Raw genomic sequence first — 17,004 nt, forward strand, 5'->3', positions numbered from 1 at the left:
TCAATAGATAAAGATGCTTTGTGTTTTCAGAGTACATTTCTCCCGAAGAATATTTCAAAGAAGCTCGGAGATATTGGTGATACCCTGGGAACTATGGTTCTTGGTGTTAATTTTTTTCAAATGAATCGATTTAAAAATTACTTCTCTAACGATCTAAGCTTCTGCCAAGAAAATAGCATTCAACGCTCTTGTGGCTACGCGATTAGCTCGCTTGGCGCATGTGACTTGAAGAACGTATATTAAAAGAATAAAATTTCTGATCTGTACCTGCGCACCAGACTTGTTATACGCAAGAGCATGGTGTAAAAATATCAATTATCTAATCGCTTTTGAGCCTGTCTTTCAAGGGCCGTGTTAATGTATTACGGGATCGAGACTTTGTTGATTTCAGTTACAACTTCACAAGTGTATTATTATTAGAAAATGTTGATTGTCATTAAGACTCGATTATTAGTTGGTAAGAAAGAAATAACAAATAAAGATATGATGAGAGCTCAAAGAATTCAACGGAAATATAAAACTTTTTCAACAAAAAAAAACATCAAGCTGAGCGCAGCAGGTGATCAAGAAGACCAAACATTATAGTCGATTCATGACAAATATTGAACAAGCTGTTCTTTCTATATCGACGTTTGTTATTAGCCCGCCAAATATAAAATACTGAAAATCCACGTTTACTCGAATCTATTTGCGAAGAATTCGAGCAAAGTGATTTATAGAGCTTTACACAGATGTGCGACTTTGTCCCAATTCCCTCCGAGACAAATTATGTATTTGCTTTCCGAATTTCAAAAGTCAGAATCATGAGTCAATAAAAATACACGATTTTTTTTTTTTATGAAAAATTGTTTGATCATGAGTTTCAAGGGGGAGAGCTTCCTTTTCTGATGCAAACTCGTTATTCACCCGTAACATTAAGGAAAACATTGTAAAAGTCTGAAGAACGAAGAGACTGTTCATTTTTAATGTGTTTATGCAATCAGCATTCTCACACAACTTTGAAAACTTATTTTCAGCCGAAACAAATAACAGCAACTTGAATCCAAGCTTTTGAAGACAAGTGGTGATATTTGAAACTCATTTCATCCCTCCCAAATAAATAAATATGAATTTAACACAGTGAGAGCAAGATCATTTCGATGAATTGAATACGGTTCAGATAATTAGGCAACTACGCATCATATCGGCGTGAAGAATTTACTCGATAATGTAACTCGATAACGTAATCCAAATATTTTATCTGCATTGATAAATCTTTGCACTCACCATTCGGCAATCTTCTTATGACACCTCATTACGCTGTTTTCGATGTCGATCGGATGATATCGCATGCCTCTGAGTAAAATCGCTTCATCAAGTGCACCAACCACGAACACCGCATCGTGGAGCTCAGCGTCTACCGGAGGTCCTTCCGCCTCCGAGGCAGAACTATCTCCTGGTGTGTCACCTACAGCTGATTGTTGGACGCTTTCGGTGCGCCTGAGGAAACCCAGGTAGCCAGTTCTCGCGTAAACTTCTCCGGTATTGCCTGTGACAAGACGGGCGTTGAAGTGATCTGCATAGTCACTTTCATCTCCGTAGATCGTAAAGTATCCACTGGCGTTGTGCGAAGATTGAACCCAGATTTCTCCGAGGTGCGAATCCCCGCACTGACCCTTTGTCTCCGGGTTTGCAATGATCACTTTTACTCCTGGTAACAGTTTCCCCGATTCCATTAAGCACAAGGAATGAGGACTTCCTCTCTCTACTAACGATACTCTGTCGTTTCTCAGGGCCCGTAAATCAACATATACGGTCGATGGTTCTGGACTAGATGCTCCCTGTTGGAAATTGAGATAAAATCATTGACATTTGCAGAAACATTGAGAGATCCGTTCAGCGCGACCCAAAGACGACGACAAACCTGAAGACATATGGCTGTGTTGACTCTGCAGCCAAAGGAAGTAGATACCGCACGAGGGCTCAACCCAAGAGCGGAAAAGAGTTTGCTGAAGCTGGTCGTCAACGCTATCCGTGGTCTCTCTTCGGCAACAACGACGCACGTTCTAACACAGGCAAGACTAACACCACGAGTCTTGAGAGCATGTACGGAAGAACCAAGACCCTTCGTGCACAATTCCATTACACCGTAGGAACAGAAAGTGTCTCTTACTCTGTGCTGACTCACCGCGGATAGCCATGAAGCGGGATTCGCTTCGACCTGTAAGGAATCGATCATAGACTCGTTAGTACACAATTGCAGCGGCTTTTTGTTTTATAGTGTAGAATACCGATTGAAATGATGAATTACCTCCGACGGTGGTATAAGAATGGAATGATGCCCGCTGTATATGCTGCTGAGACACCACAGTGCGAATCCCAGACCGGAATACGGGTCCAAACATAAGGCTATGTGTCTCGATGGATACAACTCACAAGCGAGTTTCATAGCTCGACACAAGGAGGTAACCGCTGCATGTGACATTTTGATTCCGGCAAGCATGCCTGTCGTCGATACGCTAAAATCTAAATACGCTAACATCTCTGCCGTCGGAGCTCTGTACATTACCGGAAGCTTCTTTTTTGGCATATCGTCCATATCCAACGTCGTTGGCCAAGTTTTCATGTCAACTACGTTGTTAGCTTCCTGCGGGACGGATGGAAATTACTAATTATTCATGGCTCACGTGAAAGTAATCAACGGTCCGTTGATTTCTATATGTATACCTTTGACTTCAGGAGCTTCAGCAGAGTTTGATTAGACAAGACCAGTACGGATTTACTGACGTCCACGATCATTCTAACGGTGGGTAGGGTAGTTTGAAGATTTTGTGGATGAGGTGGTCTGATTGTGACCGGTACAGCCCCGACGTACAAGCACCCGTAGAAAGCACAAATCAGATCTATTCCAGGAGGGAAAATCAGCGCAACGTGGTCCCCCGTATTGATTCGTCCCCGATCTAACAGCAAATTTCCAATCCTCTCTGCTTTTTTGTGCAGCTGCGAACACGACAACGAAGTCGCTATTGCTCCCTTCGCGTTCAGCAGCGTGAAGATTACGTGATCCGAGGTACTGGCGGCCCGCCACCGTAGAATTTCTGATATAAATTGATACTGTAACAGGAAAAACCGTGAGTTTCACGCGACTTGCACCCAGGAAATCGATATCCGTAGGAAAGAACAATAGATGGTGCTACCTTCTTGGCACTGTCACTGTCTTCGTCCAGGATCCCCATATCTCGTCCCTGCGCTGACGCCAAACGATTCCCTTGGACGATGTTGCCGACCATAACGCTGGCTGGTCCAACGTCTGCAACAGAATCCCCCGCTACACGCCCCCGCACCATTCCGTTAGTAAACCAACACAAACACTCAACCCAATAATGAGTACCTCGCACACTCTCCCCTGACTGAGACCAGAAAATAAAAGCTAGCGAATAGGTGGTGTACTTTAATATATATGTATATGAGAGCAATTTATAATAAATTTGAGTGGCAAAAAATAATACAGGCTTATGGGGTATCGGGGGTCATTCAGAACTCAGCCAAAAGAAAGAGGGAACGACAAAATTTATGGGGTACATGCTAAGCACAAGGTACCAAATGGCATAAAATGTAAAAACAAAGCTCAGCATAACATTATGCAATGTTAACATAGGTGGCAAGACGACACATTTGGCCGAAGGATTCTCCATGTCGTTGAATATTTATTCTGATTTTTATGGGGGATGAATATGGCTAACTAAAAGATTTTCAACATTTTGGAAGATATTCGAAACTTGCCACCTATGAAAGATGTTTGTGTTCAACTGTAATTTTGATGTTGAAAATCAAGAATTAGACATATTGTCTGAATTTGTCGCCTCAATGGATTCGATATACAGTAAAACAAAGTGTGGCTAATTGTAAGACAATCTGCGATCGGTGTGATGTATGTAAAATTATGCAAAACACTGGTCCGCCGACTAAATTAAGCTACAAATAAAACGACTCGAAAACTATCATTGTTTCCGAAAAGTGTAGAGAATTGCTTGTTCTCCTTTGTATATCATGTCGAGTACTTCAGAAAGATAATAAGTTAAATAATATATGTATGTTTTTGAAAGTGATAAATGAGCGAAAATAAAAAACGATAGACTGTGTAGAGCTAGATGATTCATTTGATTCACACTGTTATACCATCTGAAATGTACAGATACGAATACAAACAAGTAGCAACATTTACTTCAACAGTGAATCAGAAGCTTCCAAAACTCCGCAGTGGACGTTACGTACGCGATGGAATACAATGATTTCAACAATTGGATCGTGACCGAAACGATTAATGAAAAAATAGCATATTACACATAGCGGAAACATTTATGTCATATTTTTCTTCACGCGAAATAAGTATAGTTGGAAAATTTCGAGTCGCTCGAATATTTTTCACAATGTCTCGTAAGCTTCTGAATTGTGAATTGCATAAAGGATATCGTCAACGTTTTCTTGAGAAAAAAAAAGAACGAACTTACGGCAAGCTACCAACAGTTGGTTGTCCTGTAGCCAATGTTCACGATGAAGCAAAGATTTTACTTACACGAACGTTTGATTGGAATCGCGTTTACACACCTGATCCTACGGATGATTTATGACATAGGTTGGACGGTATTGCTTACCCGAATGTACTTCGCGAGGTTTTGGTAAGTTGGTCACGCAAGTATGTGGGCAAAGTAATACGTTTGCAGGATGTAATGCTCCTTCCAAGAAACGCCGTTTTGTTTCCGACAAATGTATTCCTCCCAGAGGCGTTTTTGGAAGATAATTAGGAGGCACTAGGGCAAGACAATAAATTCCAACCGCATGAATCGAGTCTACAGCTTGTAGCACCCTGGACATCCATTGAAAGCTCTGCGAAATAAACGATAAATCAAAAATCAATCACACGTTGCCAACGACAACTTCTAGCTGAAGTAAAATTTCGTCAGCGGTAGAATTATCCTCACCTCTTCCTCGCTGCAGTCCGGTCTCTGTTCGGCAACCACGCATATCCTTTCATCTCGTAGTACCCTGACGCTAAATACGGCGATTCTGCCTCGGTAAATAAATTTCATTGGTTCCACAGCCAGTACAGTAGCAATGATGTCATCCGCGTTGTGTTTTCTCCCGGTGACGGTCATTAAGCCGTCCCGCGATCCGCAAACAAAAACTAGACCACCAGGACCAAGGAAACCGAGCAGTCCAGATCTCGTGTACTCCACTTCGCCTTGCGGAGTTCCATCCGGTTGTAACGGAGATACTTTGAAGGTGTTATTCGTGAGCCCTTGGAGTCCCCAGTACTGATTTCCCGTCGCCGAACTATGAACGCATATTTCTCCAACTTCGTCAGTTTTGCAGATGAACGGCTGCCCTTCCATTTTAACAACTACGACGACACCTGAAAAGGAGAATAATGGTCAATAGACAATCGGCGAGTAACGATTCCTACAGGAATTCCGATGGAGCAATAGACTCCGCCTTACTTCCAGGCATGACCTGTCCACAGTCCTGCAGGGTGAGTGAAGTCAGAGAATTTTCTTGGTCAACGCGAACGACTCCGTAGCTAAGCCCGGACATTGACAGGACGCCTCGTCCGGTTGCATTCACACCCGCTCGTCCAGGTCTCCTCACGGATACGGTAAGAGCTTCACTGGAGGACGCACACGGGCACACAGCGTCAGGTCGGAGACCCTTGGATTGAAAAACTGATAGGAATTGATCGCAGGAGGACAAGGACCAGGGGTTGGCGCCGTCAGCGACGAGCAGGAGTCTGAGGGACGACAAGGAAATGTCTTTGTGATCTTTGGTCGCGAGCAGGCCCCAATGCAAGTCTCTGGATTTCACAACAGCGACAGTCGCTCGATGCTTGGTGATCATCTGCATCCAACTGGCGGGGCTGACCTTCATCAGAGCGTACGGAATGAAGACTACGTGCATTCCGTTAAGAATACTGGTCAGCGTGCTGTGCCACAGTCCCACTTCCCTCTTAAAATCTAAGACACACACGGCATTTTCACCCTCGGTATAACCGCAGGCCATCGTCAAAGCTCTACAATTAGCCAGCATAGCTGCCCTGGTAACGGTGACTCCCATAACGGAACCGTCCTTGTCAGTCGTGTATTCTATGTACGCCGGAGTGTCGTCGGTCAGTCTTGGCGGAGGCGACCAGTCCTTCGGCGTCTTTCCGAGATGCTCGGTGACGAACCAATGCAGCTTCGGCCAGCCCTTGAACGCGACCACTTCGCCGGCTGCGGTCTTGGGCAAACCCTTGAGACACACCTCGCTAGTAAGAGCGACTTGTATGCCGCAACTACCTAGGAGAAATCCGATCTGCTGCGATCCCGCATCTCGCCGAGTCAGAGGTACCTCGATAGGAACCGGTACGATTCCGGCTTGAAGGCAGCCGTAAAAAGCACACATAAAACTAATCGGGTCGTTGTTCGGGTAGACCAAGGCTATGCGGTCGCCAGGTTTTAGGCAGCAGTCCCCGCTGCGACTCAGTGCTTTGTTCAATAAAGTGTAAGCAATTTTGTGAGATCGGCTCAACAGTTTTCCGTAGGTGAGAGGTACGTATGGTTTTCCGTTTGGATCCAGAACGGTCGCGGCCGGAGCTTTGTAGCTAGCCGAACCGTATCGTTGTATGGCCGCCTCCAAGGATCTCGGTAGCCCCGAAGGGACCGAGAGCTGTTCGCCAACGGCGGAAGTCATCGAACCTCCCTCCGGCTTCGGCGCATTCGGATCTTTGGGGTTCGCCGCTATTTCCAGCTCTATGTCGTCGTCCTCGTAGAACTCCGGTAGCGGCCTTCTCTTCGGTCTTTTCAGAGTGTTCAAGAGCTGCTGAATTTTCGCGGAGACCTTCCACCTCCCGGTTGTCCCGGTATTGTCCTCTACCACGTGATAGCGGTTCACTCTGTCGGCTCCGGGTCTCCGGGATTGCGTGGTGTGCGTTACGTCTGGAGGTTGAATGTTGCAATAAGCGTGAGGTGCGTACTCCGCGATGTCCGTGATGTCCGCAGGTGGGCGCCTGGCAGGCGGTCTCGGGGGTGGCGGAGTGTCTCGTGCGGAACCTGTGCTACTGGTGTCGGAAAGTCCCGTTCCCGTTGGTCCCCCGGCTCCCGGGCTCTCTTCCGTGACAACGCTGTCCTCGTCGCTGCTGGATTCTCCGCTGTCTCGACGTTCTCGATCCGGACTTCTGGCCATCACAGACGTACGCTTCGACGGCATTGGGAGCGACGGCTTTGGGCGACCTTGCATGGCAGCCAACGCCTGCTGGACTGCCTCTTGGCGTACCTCTGCATCGATAAGTAACGTTAGTTTAATAAATAATACCAGGAAATCTGAATTGTGCACGGCTATTTTCAATGTTTTCATTACTCGATACGATTCATAATTTATATTCCCAGAAATAACGCGCCACAAATTATGTGTTATCAAACCGAAATTTGTTACTCGCCAGATTTATATTTAGATATATATTAATAATTCCATAAGCGAGACAATCTCGAACGATAGCAAAGACTTTCTAGCATTAAAATGTCGGCGTTTAAAACTCACATCTGTTTCTATGTTTCACTGTTGTAATAAACGGCGTTATGGATCGAGCATTCGATATAGGAACAAGAATATTGAGCGAAAAAAATTGGTGCGATTATCAGATCGTAACTGAAATCTTAGTTTTCTTGAATATAAAAGTACCACATGCAACATTAAGACATTCGCAATATCCACAGTAATATGATGAGATAAACATATAGAGAAAATGCAAATTTAGTATATCTACATGCAATGCAGTGTCTGTGTTTATAATTGTTGGTATTCAATTTGGAAATCGAAATTTGAAGAAGACCGACGTTTCGTTTCACTGCTATTTCATCTCTGGTGATATGAAAATTTTCTGATGTTGTAAAAACCTCCGCCGAAATTCCCTATCTATTGCAAGCGTCCTGCATAATCTTATCTACGAGAGAAGAACGGATGCGGATAGATATTTGCTCAGCTGATCCACTGCGTGTTTGGAAACTATCGGTGGACCGGAGATTTTCAACTTCAGACTTTGAAAATTGAGGCACAAGAAATCAGGAGAAAAGAAAAGTGGAGAATTTGCAAAACAAGACTCTCGAGACATCTTCACCGATATTAGTCACAGATATTTACCTTCTTATCTGTTCTACGATAAAATCAAACTCACTGCGGATAGGCTGAATCATAGATAAAGGCTATCTATACATATAAATCGGCATAGAATTGTGATGACCCGGAAAGAGACCAGAAAATTTACCCTACTTTTAATCTTATCTCTGACAAAGCGATGGAAATCAATTATGTTGGCCGGCAGACGTGCGCATCCTGCAGCAGCTTTGTTGAAAGAAAAACGAAAAGCGTCAAATCGAACAAATATTTCAAGTAAATCACAAATGCGAGGCATGAAGCGCACCCCGGTAATTAATTCTTGTTAATCTTTCATTCAATTTTAAATTCACCTTCGAAAGCACCGCGAGTAAATTCATTTTATCGATCGAGTTCTTTTTATGAATCCGGCAAACGCAATGAGATTAAAATCACGGCGAGGGGGTCGGAAAATCGATTACAACTAGAGAGAAGTTCCATATAATCAGGCGTAAGAAGAGAACGAAAAGGCAACTCACATTCCAAAACGTGAATTATTTGCGTTTCGAAGATCATTCCTATTTTAAAATAAGATGCAAAAATGAAGAATAGATGGAGGTTATCAAAGAAAATTGGCAGCATTCGAAGAAATTTACGTGTAATTCAGCCATTCTAAAAGTCATTGACATAGATAGCGGAATATTTTTTTCACGTCACGCAGACCTGACGCACCTCATTGTCAGATCTTGATTTATTAGGAGTAGATAAAGGCAGAGATTCACTCGTTTCCCACGATATTATGTTTCGATCTAGATTTCAATTATTGTCTTCATTCTTTACGGCTTTTTTTTTTCCTTCCAATTTATGATACTCACCAGAATGATAGCGGCTTTCATTGCGCGTGAGCCTTCGATTTCCGCGTCTAGCAGCTGCCGTATTTGAATTCGCAGCGTTTCCCGAACCAACGGAGCCCGAGGGACTCGCAATTCCTGGGGCCAGCCGGCCTCCTGCATGCAACAACAACAATAACAACAATCTAACAACGACAACGATTAGAACAGACACAAAGAATAAAAAAAAAAAATAAAAAAATAATTTCAATAACAGGACAACGGTAGCGACGACGGTAGAAAAAAAAATATCGCGATAACCACAAGGAATTTAAATGCGGTCTCAGTATTTCATTATTTGATCGGTTTTTTTTCCCCCTTCAGACAACGAAATCCGACCACCGTTAAGAAATATGACCCATAACGCAATTGAATTTCGCTCGGACCCGCTGCGATATTTTTCCAAGGAAAAATTCAACAAATGAACTAACCAACTCCAAACCGCATGGCATGCAATTATCCAGCGCTAATTATCACGTCCACTAATTGTATAATTATTATTTTACCCTTCACCAATAACCAACACCGATACATGATATTATCGTATAATTAAAATTCAACCAGAGCCTCGCTGTTCGAAAGAATTCTTCATAGACTATCAGAAAAAACGAAAATAAAGAAAAAAATTAAAAAATTTTTGCCTACGATTACCTGGTATCCGTTTATTAATTTTTTTCAATAACTCTCCCGGTCGACGATTATTGTCGTTAACGCACAAATCTCGCACCGATTTCCAGTCGAAAAAAATTCGAAAAATTGATATTCAATTAAATTTTAGCGATTAAAAAACGAATCGAAATAAATATCGCAGCAGCGGCGGCGGCGGCGGCAGCAGCAGCGGCAGCATAGCAACGAACTCAAAGCTTATGCTGCTTGTCTCGCAGGAAATGTGACACGCACGGTAAATTGTCTGTCCATGTATCAGTCGTTTATGTATACGACGTTATACCTGGGTATACATAGTTATGTCGGTAGGACATTGCATACCGCATGCTTCGGTTATCTAACGAAAGTACCCGCGTAAAGTGCTATTGTCCAGTTGAATATAATTACATATAGGTTACCGCGGGTTTAGCCGTTTTTCAGCGATTGTGATTCCATTTATTTCCTCCTTTTTTTCCGTTACTTTTTTTTTTTATTCTCTTTTCTTTTTATCGTACAGGCCGTTGAATCTATTGAGAGCTCGTTCCCGTTAAAAATAGATAAAAATCCTCGGCTATCCGCGATTCACCGGCACCGGATGATGCGTCCGAAATTTTCTAACAACCTCACTCACTCGGCGATATACTCGAAAGAACAAAGAGAGAAGAAAAAGGAATGAAAAAACATTCACGCCATGTCTGCATCATTCCCGAATCGATTTTTGTGCGCCTAAAGATAATTGGCGACGAAAAATTTCATTTCGGTGTCTGTATGGACTTTCTAAACGACGTTTAACAAATTATTTCTCCACGATATAGTCCGTACATTACAGCCGCATATTTTCCATATCCACCCACGTATAATGCGATCGAGATCGTAGGCGCGGCTTATAGTATAGTTGGTTTCGCGCACAACTTTTAATGCCAAGATTCATTAGGCGTAGGTGCGCCACAACCAGCTCTATCGAAAGCCAATCTGCTAATGGAGGGAGTGGAATATGTTTAAAAAGGCAAAAAAATCCAGTACGTATGACCAAAAGGAGAAAAAAAAAAAAAAACGGAGAAGAAAAACAGAATACAATACCGTAGTCCCAAAAACGGCTGTTGATTCGTTGGGCGAGATAAATGTTATTAAAAAAGAGAGGATGTATCCAAATTTGATGCACTTTACGTCACTGAGTAATCGCTGTAAAGTCGACCGATCGAACGACTGACCGAATGACTGACTGACTGACTGGACGTGACGAACCCGACTCGCGAACGTTTATGAAAATGACGATTCCATCGGTCAATGCGTATTCCATAAAATCGTATGAGTAAGATTTCTTACGAAATTATACCGCAGCAGATACACGATGCACTTTGTATTCAAAGAACACGGAGCGATGTACAGGGTGTCCGCGTTGATCGCGAGATTTATTTGTGTATTTTTCAAAATTGTGCACAATTTCGCGGTCGCTAAGAATTTTTCCGAGCTGTATAACTACTCGGTCCTCGAAGATGCAGAGAATTTTTTCGTCGATTCTCCTCTCCGGTCCGATAAATCTCCGAAAAAGGTCGAGTTCTATTCGTTCTGAAAAATGGAAAACCCTGTAGAGGAAGCGGGAAGTGGTATTGAATCACTGATATTACATCCAAGATGGCGAGCGTTTTTAATCTGTTTAAATCTCATCGACTTTCTTAGAAAGAAAAGTATCATTTACGTGCGTTCTTATAATTTTCCTGAATTTCACCAAACGTTATAACACACCTAACAACTCATAGGTATGCTAATCAGATGCCGGTGAATTACGGCCGATAATTAATCTCGTCTTATTGATCAATCAGTATAGCATAAAAAGTAACACGTGGGTGTATCGATCCAAGGATTAAACGCGTCTAATTTAACGATTGTATATAAATAAAACTAATAAAACCATCATCGATTGACCTTCGTATATAATGTATTCGCTACACCCGTATCCTACACATCTCGTATTTCCGCTACATAGAGTGTGGCTAATAAAATCGAAAGTCGGTGTGATTCGTTTTCTACGCGATCTCCATACACACATGCAACAATTATTACCCAATACACGAATCGGCGGGATGGCGGCACGTGGGCGTTGAAACGAAAATAAAATTGAAGAATAATAAATAACACGCGATTAATTAGCACCGTCTACATTGATACGCTTGTGAATGACACGCGGTGTGCGTTAATTATTTTTGAAGAGGTAACTCAATTTATACCGTCGCGACGCCATTGCGTTAACGAATCTACCGCACGGTACACCCTACCCTACACCCCCCATTTCGCACCCCATTTTCGTGCTCAGAACTTCGGATGAATCAGAGCGCGTGAACGAGGTGCGTACGTACGTTACGTTTAAATATAATATAATACATAGTTAGTCGGTTCTTTAATTGGATCGATTTTTAAAGATTCAATGGAGAAACGATTTACTCCACTAATTATCTATACATTATACGCGACGTATTGATAAATGTAAATGAGTACACATAGGTTAATAACTATTGTACATGATTTGCCAAACGGCGTGCGCGACCAAATTGTATATATATAAGTATAAAATAGTATGAAATAGTCACGTGTGCGTCTAACCATAGGTATTGTACCGCTGTACCATTATGCGCGTATAAACGTGTACGTAACTAGCGCATAATAGTTGTACATAGGTCGTGTACCTAGGCCACGTGTAACGTTACATTTCATAAGTTACGTAATTAGCCAACGAGTCTGTGAGTTAGTGACCGCAATTTTAATGTACCGGTTTTGTCCCAGTAAGTAGCCAATATGCATAGCAGCGGTAGCAACAGCAACAGCAACAGCAACAAACAGGAGCCTTTACATATCCCTGTGTACTACGAATATCCATATCCATATACATATATACGAACTACACAATGATGTATGTATATAAATAAATAGAAAAATAGTAGAGTAAAGAGTGGATAAGATTATTATTATTATCGTTGTTATTATTATTACTTGTTAAATAAATAATTTAAACTAGCCACGAATTTTTTATATATACTATACAACAATAAGAAATATAGCTGTACGTACGACACACCGGGAAAAAACGAAATGAAATAAAATGGAAAATTTGAAAACGGCAACAGTTATAGAAACAGATATGGTTATATAGAAGAAATCTTAAGTTTCTATCTTTAGGACGAAGACGTGAGAAAAAGAAGAGCTATGCGAAGAGGATGAAGAGTAAAGCTATCTTTGATATACAGAAATATGGTATGTAGTAATAAAAGTGATACAAAATTTATTCAATAGAGACAGAGACAGAGATAGAGAGACAAAGAGAGCGAGAGAGTACCAGCTACCTGAGTGATAGCGTTTCTCCGAGTGGGTTACGCGACGTTGCGTGCGTCGAGCGCGTGGCTGAGGACGTCCACCTCCTCCGCCCCCGGTGCCTCCGCTGCCATATCCGGTTCCGCTACCAACACCTCCACCACCAATTCCACCACTTCCACTTCTCTCGGAACTGCCACTTCCGAATCCTCCGGCAACCCCAACAACCCCGACGACGGTGTTACCGACACCTCCACCTCCACCTCCACCCCCTGTGATAAAGCCACATCATCGTCCGCACAAAGAAAACACATGAATTCCTCGGCCCTTATCGCCTTTCTTTATTTCTATTAACCGACGTGGAACCCTCGCGATATTCGCAGACCCGATTCTCGTTGTCGTCGTCTTGTATTCGATACAATTAATGCTGGACAATGGCAGATAATGATCGTTATTAATGGTTACAGTCGTTTCAATTATTATCGTTGGATCGACGGCGTTACCAGCAATAAAATTCGCCAAGTTTTGCTCAGCGCGTATAGATTTCACCTACCGGAATCCGCGGAGCTGATTACCCGATATCGCGGTGATAAGAAACACGCGAGTCACAATAATAAAAATAACGAATGATTGGAGATTGATAACGACGTTAGGATGTGAATGGCACGGTTGAAAAGTTGCTTCGAATATCAAATGGATTCCGCTCCGCGGGTCGTATTCGGGGTTGCCGGTATGCAGGCGCCCTACCAGGCCGACCGATCGAGTCGCGCCGGATTACAGGCAACTTTATTAACGACCCGCGCCGGTTTCACCGCGAGGTAAGTACAGCTCAATAAACGTGTGTACTCGTGTGTATTGAAAAATTAAATTCTACGTTATACGTGTATGCGATTGTAATAATAAATAAGCGAACTTTCTACTAATTATCAATAATAATATATTAATGTTAATAATTATAACAAAAACACAACTTTAATAACGCACTGCAGGATCATGGATGTGAAAATTCAATCAAGGCGCTCAAGCAGCAGCAGCAGTATGAACTTATCTGTATGAAAATTATGAATACTCGTATCGATTGATCTCTATTATTATTAGTAATGGTAATGGTATTATTCTAATCTATATTCGTAGCAAAAGACAAAGAATGAAAATTACGTTTTAATACGAAATGATATACGTACGAATATAATATGCATATTATTGTAACTACGCTGCACGAGTGCACATTTTTTTTTTTTTTTTTTTCTTTTCTTTCGAATAAAATAAATCCTCATTATTCAAAGCTGTTGCACAAATTGCGAGTGAGGTCATAGGTCAATTGACAATTTACGATCGCAATTATCAATTCGGTGTACCGCAGCCACTTCGGTCAATTTTAAGATGCTACTGAATCGTGCATACATATGATATAAATAAGCGTAATGCATACACCGTAGGAGTATATAAACCGGTGTAGAAAAATCTCTCGAAATTAAAAACAACCGATCGTTTCAATGTCTTATACACTCTGTATATAAAAGAAAAAAAGGAAAAAAAAATGGCGTAATTCAAGCCTGTTGAGAAAAGTCTACGCCGAAAATGCGAAAAACTCGGGTATTCAAGCGATTAATTAATGAGCAGCGAATCGCCCGCTATGTATAACGTAACTTGCACTGACATAGTTACAGCAAAAAAAGAAAGGATGAAAAATAGTTGGGAAAAATTAACTCTGCAGCGCGCAAAAAAGTGTCCTTGATAAATGCAAACGATTCTATAGCGTCTACATACATACACAGTTTTCACTTGGGTAATTTAGATCTGCCATTGTTCATATTCGTATAATGTATGCGATGATTATTGTTTATACAATATGTAAAAAGATAAATCTCCTATTTAAACACACAAGCGCATATACACGTCCACGTCTATGTACTCGTTTTCTATATTTTCTGAGAATTGTTACGAGGCAACGTCCTGATAATTAGTAGACAGGTATATAGCTTCATATAGCGTGAGTGATAGTTTCAACATTTCATCCATAAATATATAATATATGTACGTACAATCTTTGTTCATCTATTTACTTACCGCCCCTTACGAAAGGGAATAATTTTTATAGACTTTTTTTTATTTTTGCTTTTCATTATCTACACGTGTACGTTCTCCCTTTCCGAATTAGCTTCTTTTTCTACTTAATTGTTGTTTCTTTTTTTCACCTCGACCGAAAGTGGACCGACGGTCAACGTCTCCAAACGTGGTAAGAAACGACATTTTTATTCATCGGATGTAATTTCTTTAATTCATTAGAGTGAGGTAATCATTTAAATTCCACAATCCTCGTTTCGTGTTTTTTTTTTTTTTTTTTTTACATCTCTTTGGGTTCGTTATCACCATGAAACTCTACGGCTGCATTGTGTAAACGCATTCTTTTCGGTGCGAGAGACTCGTTCGCTTCATTTCAGCAATTTTCCTCGATTTTTTTTTTTCTTTTTTTTTTTTTGCACCCCAAAAATATTAGTACACCTATCCTTATGAGTAAATAGATAATTCATTATACATAGCACGCGCATAATAGGTATACGGTTGGCGAAATGATAAATGAATTGCGGTTCATGCTTGAGAAATAAAATAAATTAATATTAATAAATAGAGTAAAAAATAGAAGATTAAAAGTTGACGAACTCACCCTGTTGTTTGGAGCTGTACTGCTGCAGCAAACGGGTCCTTTTCTTCTCATAGCCTTTCTGCGTTATGTCCCCTGCGACAGATAGTTGAGAGAAAAAAATGAAATAACGTTAAATTGGAAATTTTCATAATCAAAACATGTCAACCCATTTTTAGATATGTAAAAAAAAATAAGAGACCGAAGAGAAAAGAGGAGGAAGAAGAGGAAGAACTTTAGCTCGCTCATCGTAACGTGGGGTGTAAGATTGACGAATAGAATAAACAATTTTTATCTCTGTATACGTATACACCATGTGCCAGTCAATTGCGTAAATAGATTCATATCTGAGTGAAGATAATAAAGGGTGTTGGGAACGCGCTCGCGCGAGTTATCAGGCTTATTCGAATGATGAGTGATACGTATTATTTTTTTTTCAAAATTTGCATAATCGTTGCGCATATACATATATAAATATATATAAGGTGAACCTCCTCACATACCTTTGTATGCACGTAGGTAAAAGTAGAAGAAGATAATAAAATGGGAATAGAAAAAAAATTGCATATCACGCGAACCGTTGGAATCGGAAACCGTAACGCGCAGTATCGTGTGTATAATACGTAAGTACAAGGTATACATATGTATGCGTAGTTGAAAAGATTCAGGTGGTAAAAATTTTAAAACCATAAATGCGAAAACTGTAGCGAAGATTCTAGTTTATCCATTTTTCTTTTCAGCTCGTTTCAACGATTATTTATTCATTACGTAAAAATTGAATTTATGTATTTATTTACTCTCGTACATTATAATAGAAGGAAGTAGCGCTATTTTTGACCCAATTTGTCCAATGGAAAAATTGTCGTTTTATACGTAGGCGAGTTGTTACGAGCGATGCGGTCATTGGCCAATGCAATATTACAGTACATATAGCATAATATATAAATATGTAATGTCTATCTAGACAGTGCAGTGTAGAAACAATTTATGGTAAAATTATGTTTCATAAATAGTTTTCCATGTACTGTTAAATTAAAAATTAGATTGTGCGGCGTTCTCATACGGTGTGATCTATGCAGTTTTATATAAATGGTTTTTATACATGACGCATACATAGATATTTACACAGGAGAGAACGCTAGAATTTTCTTATGACGATTATTATCAATTGTAACAACACGTTTCCTCTGTGACACTTTTACTAGACGGTATGATTATGACTTGTGCGATTAATGTCCAATTATGTAAATATACATTTGTCGCTGTAATATATTATACACGTAACAAGGAGCGTGTGAACATTTTTTGTAATCAATTAAATCACCTAATTTCAAATGATAGATTAAATATCCTCGTCACTCCTACTTCCTAATTATGAACTTTCGATTATTTTTTCCTCGTCTTTCCTTCATGTTCTTT

At 40.9% G+C, this 17,004-nt stretch overlaps 1 protein-coding gene across 10 annotated transcripts in view; it reads right to left on the reverse strand.

The window, feature by feature from the left end:
• Positions 1-17,004, reverse strand: part of LOC105691933 (disco-interacting protein 2) — a 28,394-nt gene that overhangs the window by 3,745 nt on the left and 7,645 nt on the right. For 2 of the 10 annotated variants that reach the window (XM_020855789.2, XM_048652348.1), the window contains exons 2-12: positions 15,610-15,681; positions 12,974-13,213; positions 8,976-9,107; positions 5,478-7,286; positions 4,962-5,392; positions 4,635-4,866; positions 3,177-3,307; positions 2,707-3,093; positions 2,291-2,626; positions 1,904-2,200; positions 1,267-1,820 (exon numbers count right to left, since the gene is read on the reverse strand). In XM_020855789.2, coding sequence (XP_020711448.2) covers positions 1,267-1,820; positions 1,904-2,200; positions 2,291-2,626; positions 2,707-3,093; positions 3,177-3,307; positions 4,635-4,866; positions 4,962-5,392; positions 5,478-7,286; positions 8,976-9,107; positions 12,974-13,213; positions 15,610-15,681 — 4,621 coding nt within the window. Of the gene's footprint in view, positions 1-1,266; positions 1,821-1,903; positions 2,201-2,290; positions 2,627-2,706; positions 3,094-3,176; positions 3,308-4,634; positions 4,867-4,961; positions 5,393-5,477; positions 7,287-8,975; positions 9,108-10,715; positions 12,517-12,973; positions 13,214-15,609; positions 15,682-17,004 lie in introns of those variants that run through there. The other 8 variants (XM_020855792.2, XM_048652351.1, XM_012410762.3 and 5 more) reach the window with 6 other exon arrangements.

This window comes from Athalia rosae, chromosome 3 (assembly GCF_917208135.1).
Source record: "Athalia rosae chromosome 3, iyAthRosa1.1, whole genome shotgun sequence".
Classification (NCBI taxonomy): domain Eukaryota; kingdom Metazoa; phylum Arthropoda; class Insecta; order Hymenoptera; family Athaliidae; genus Athalia; species Athalia rosae.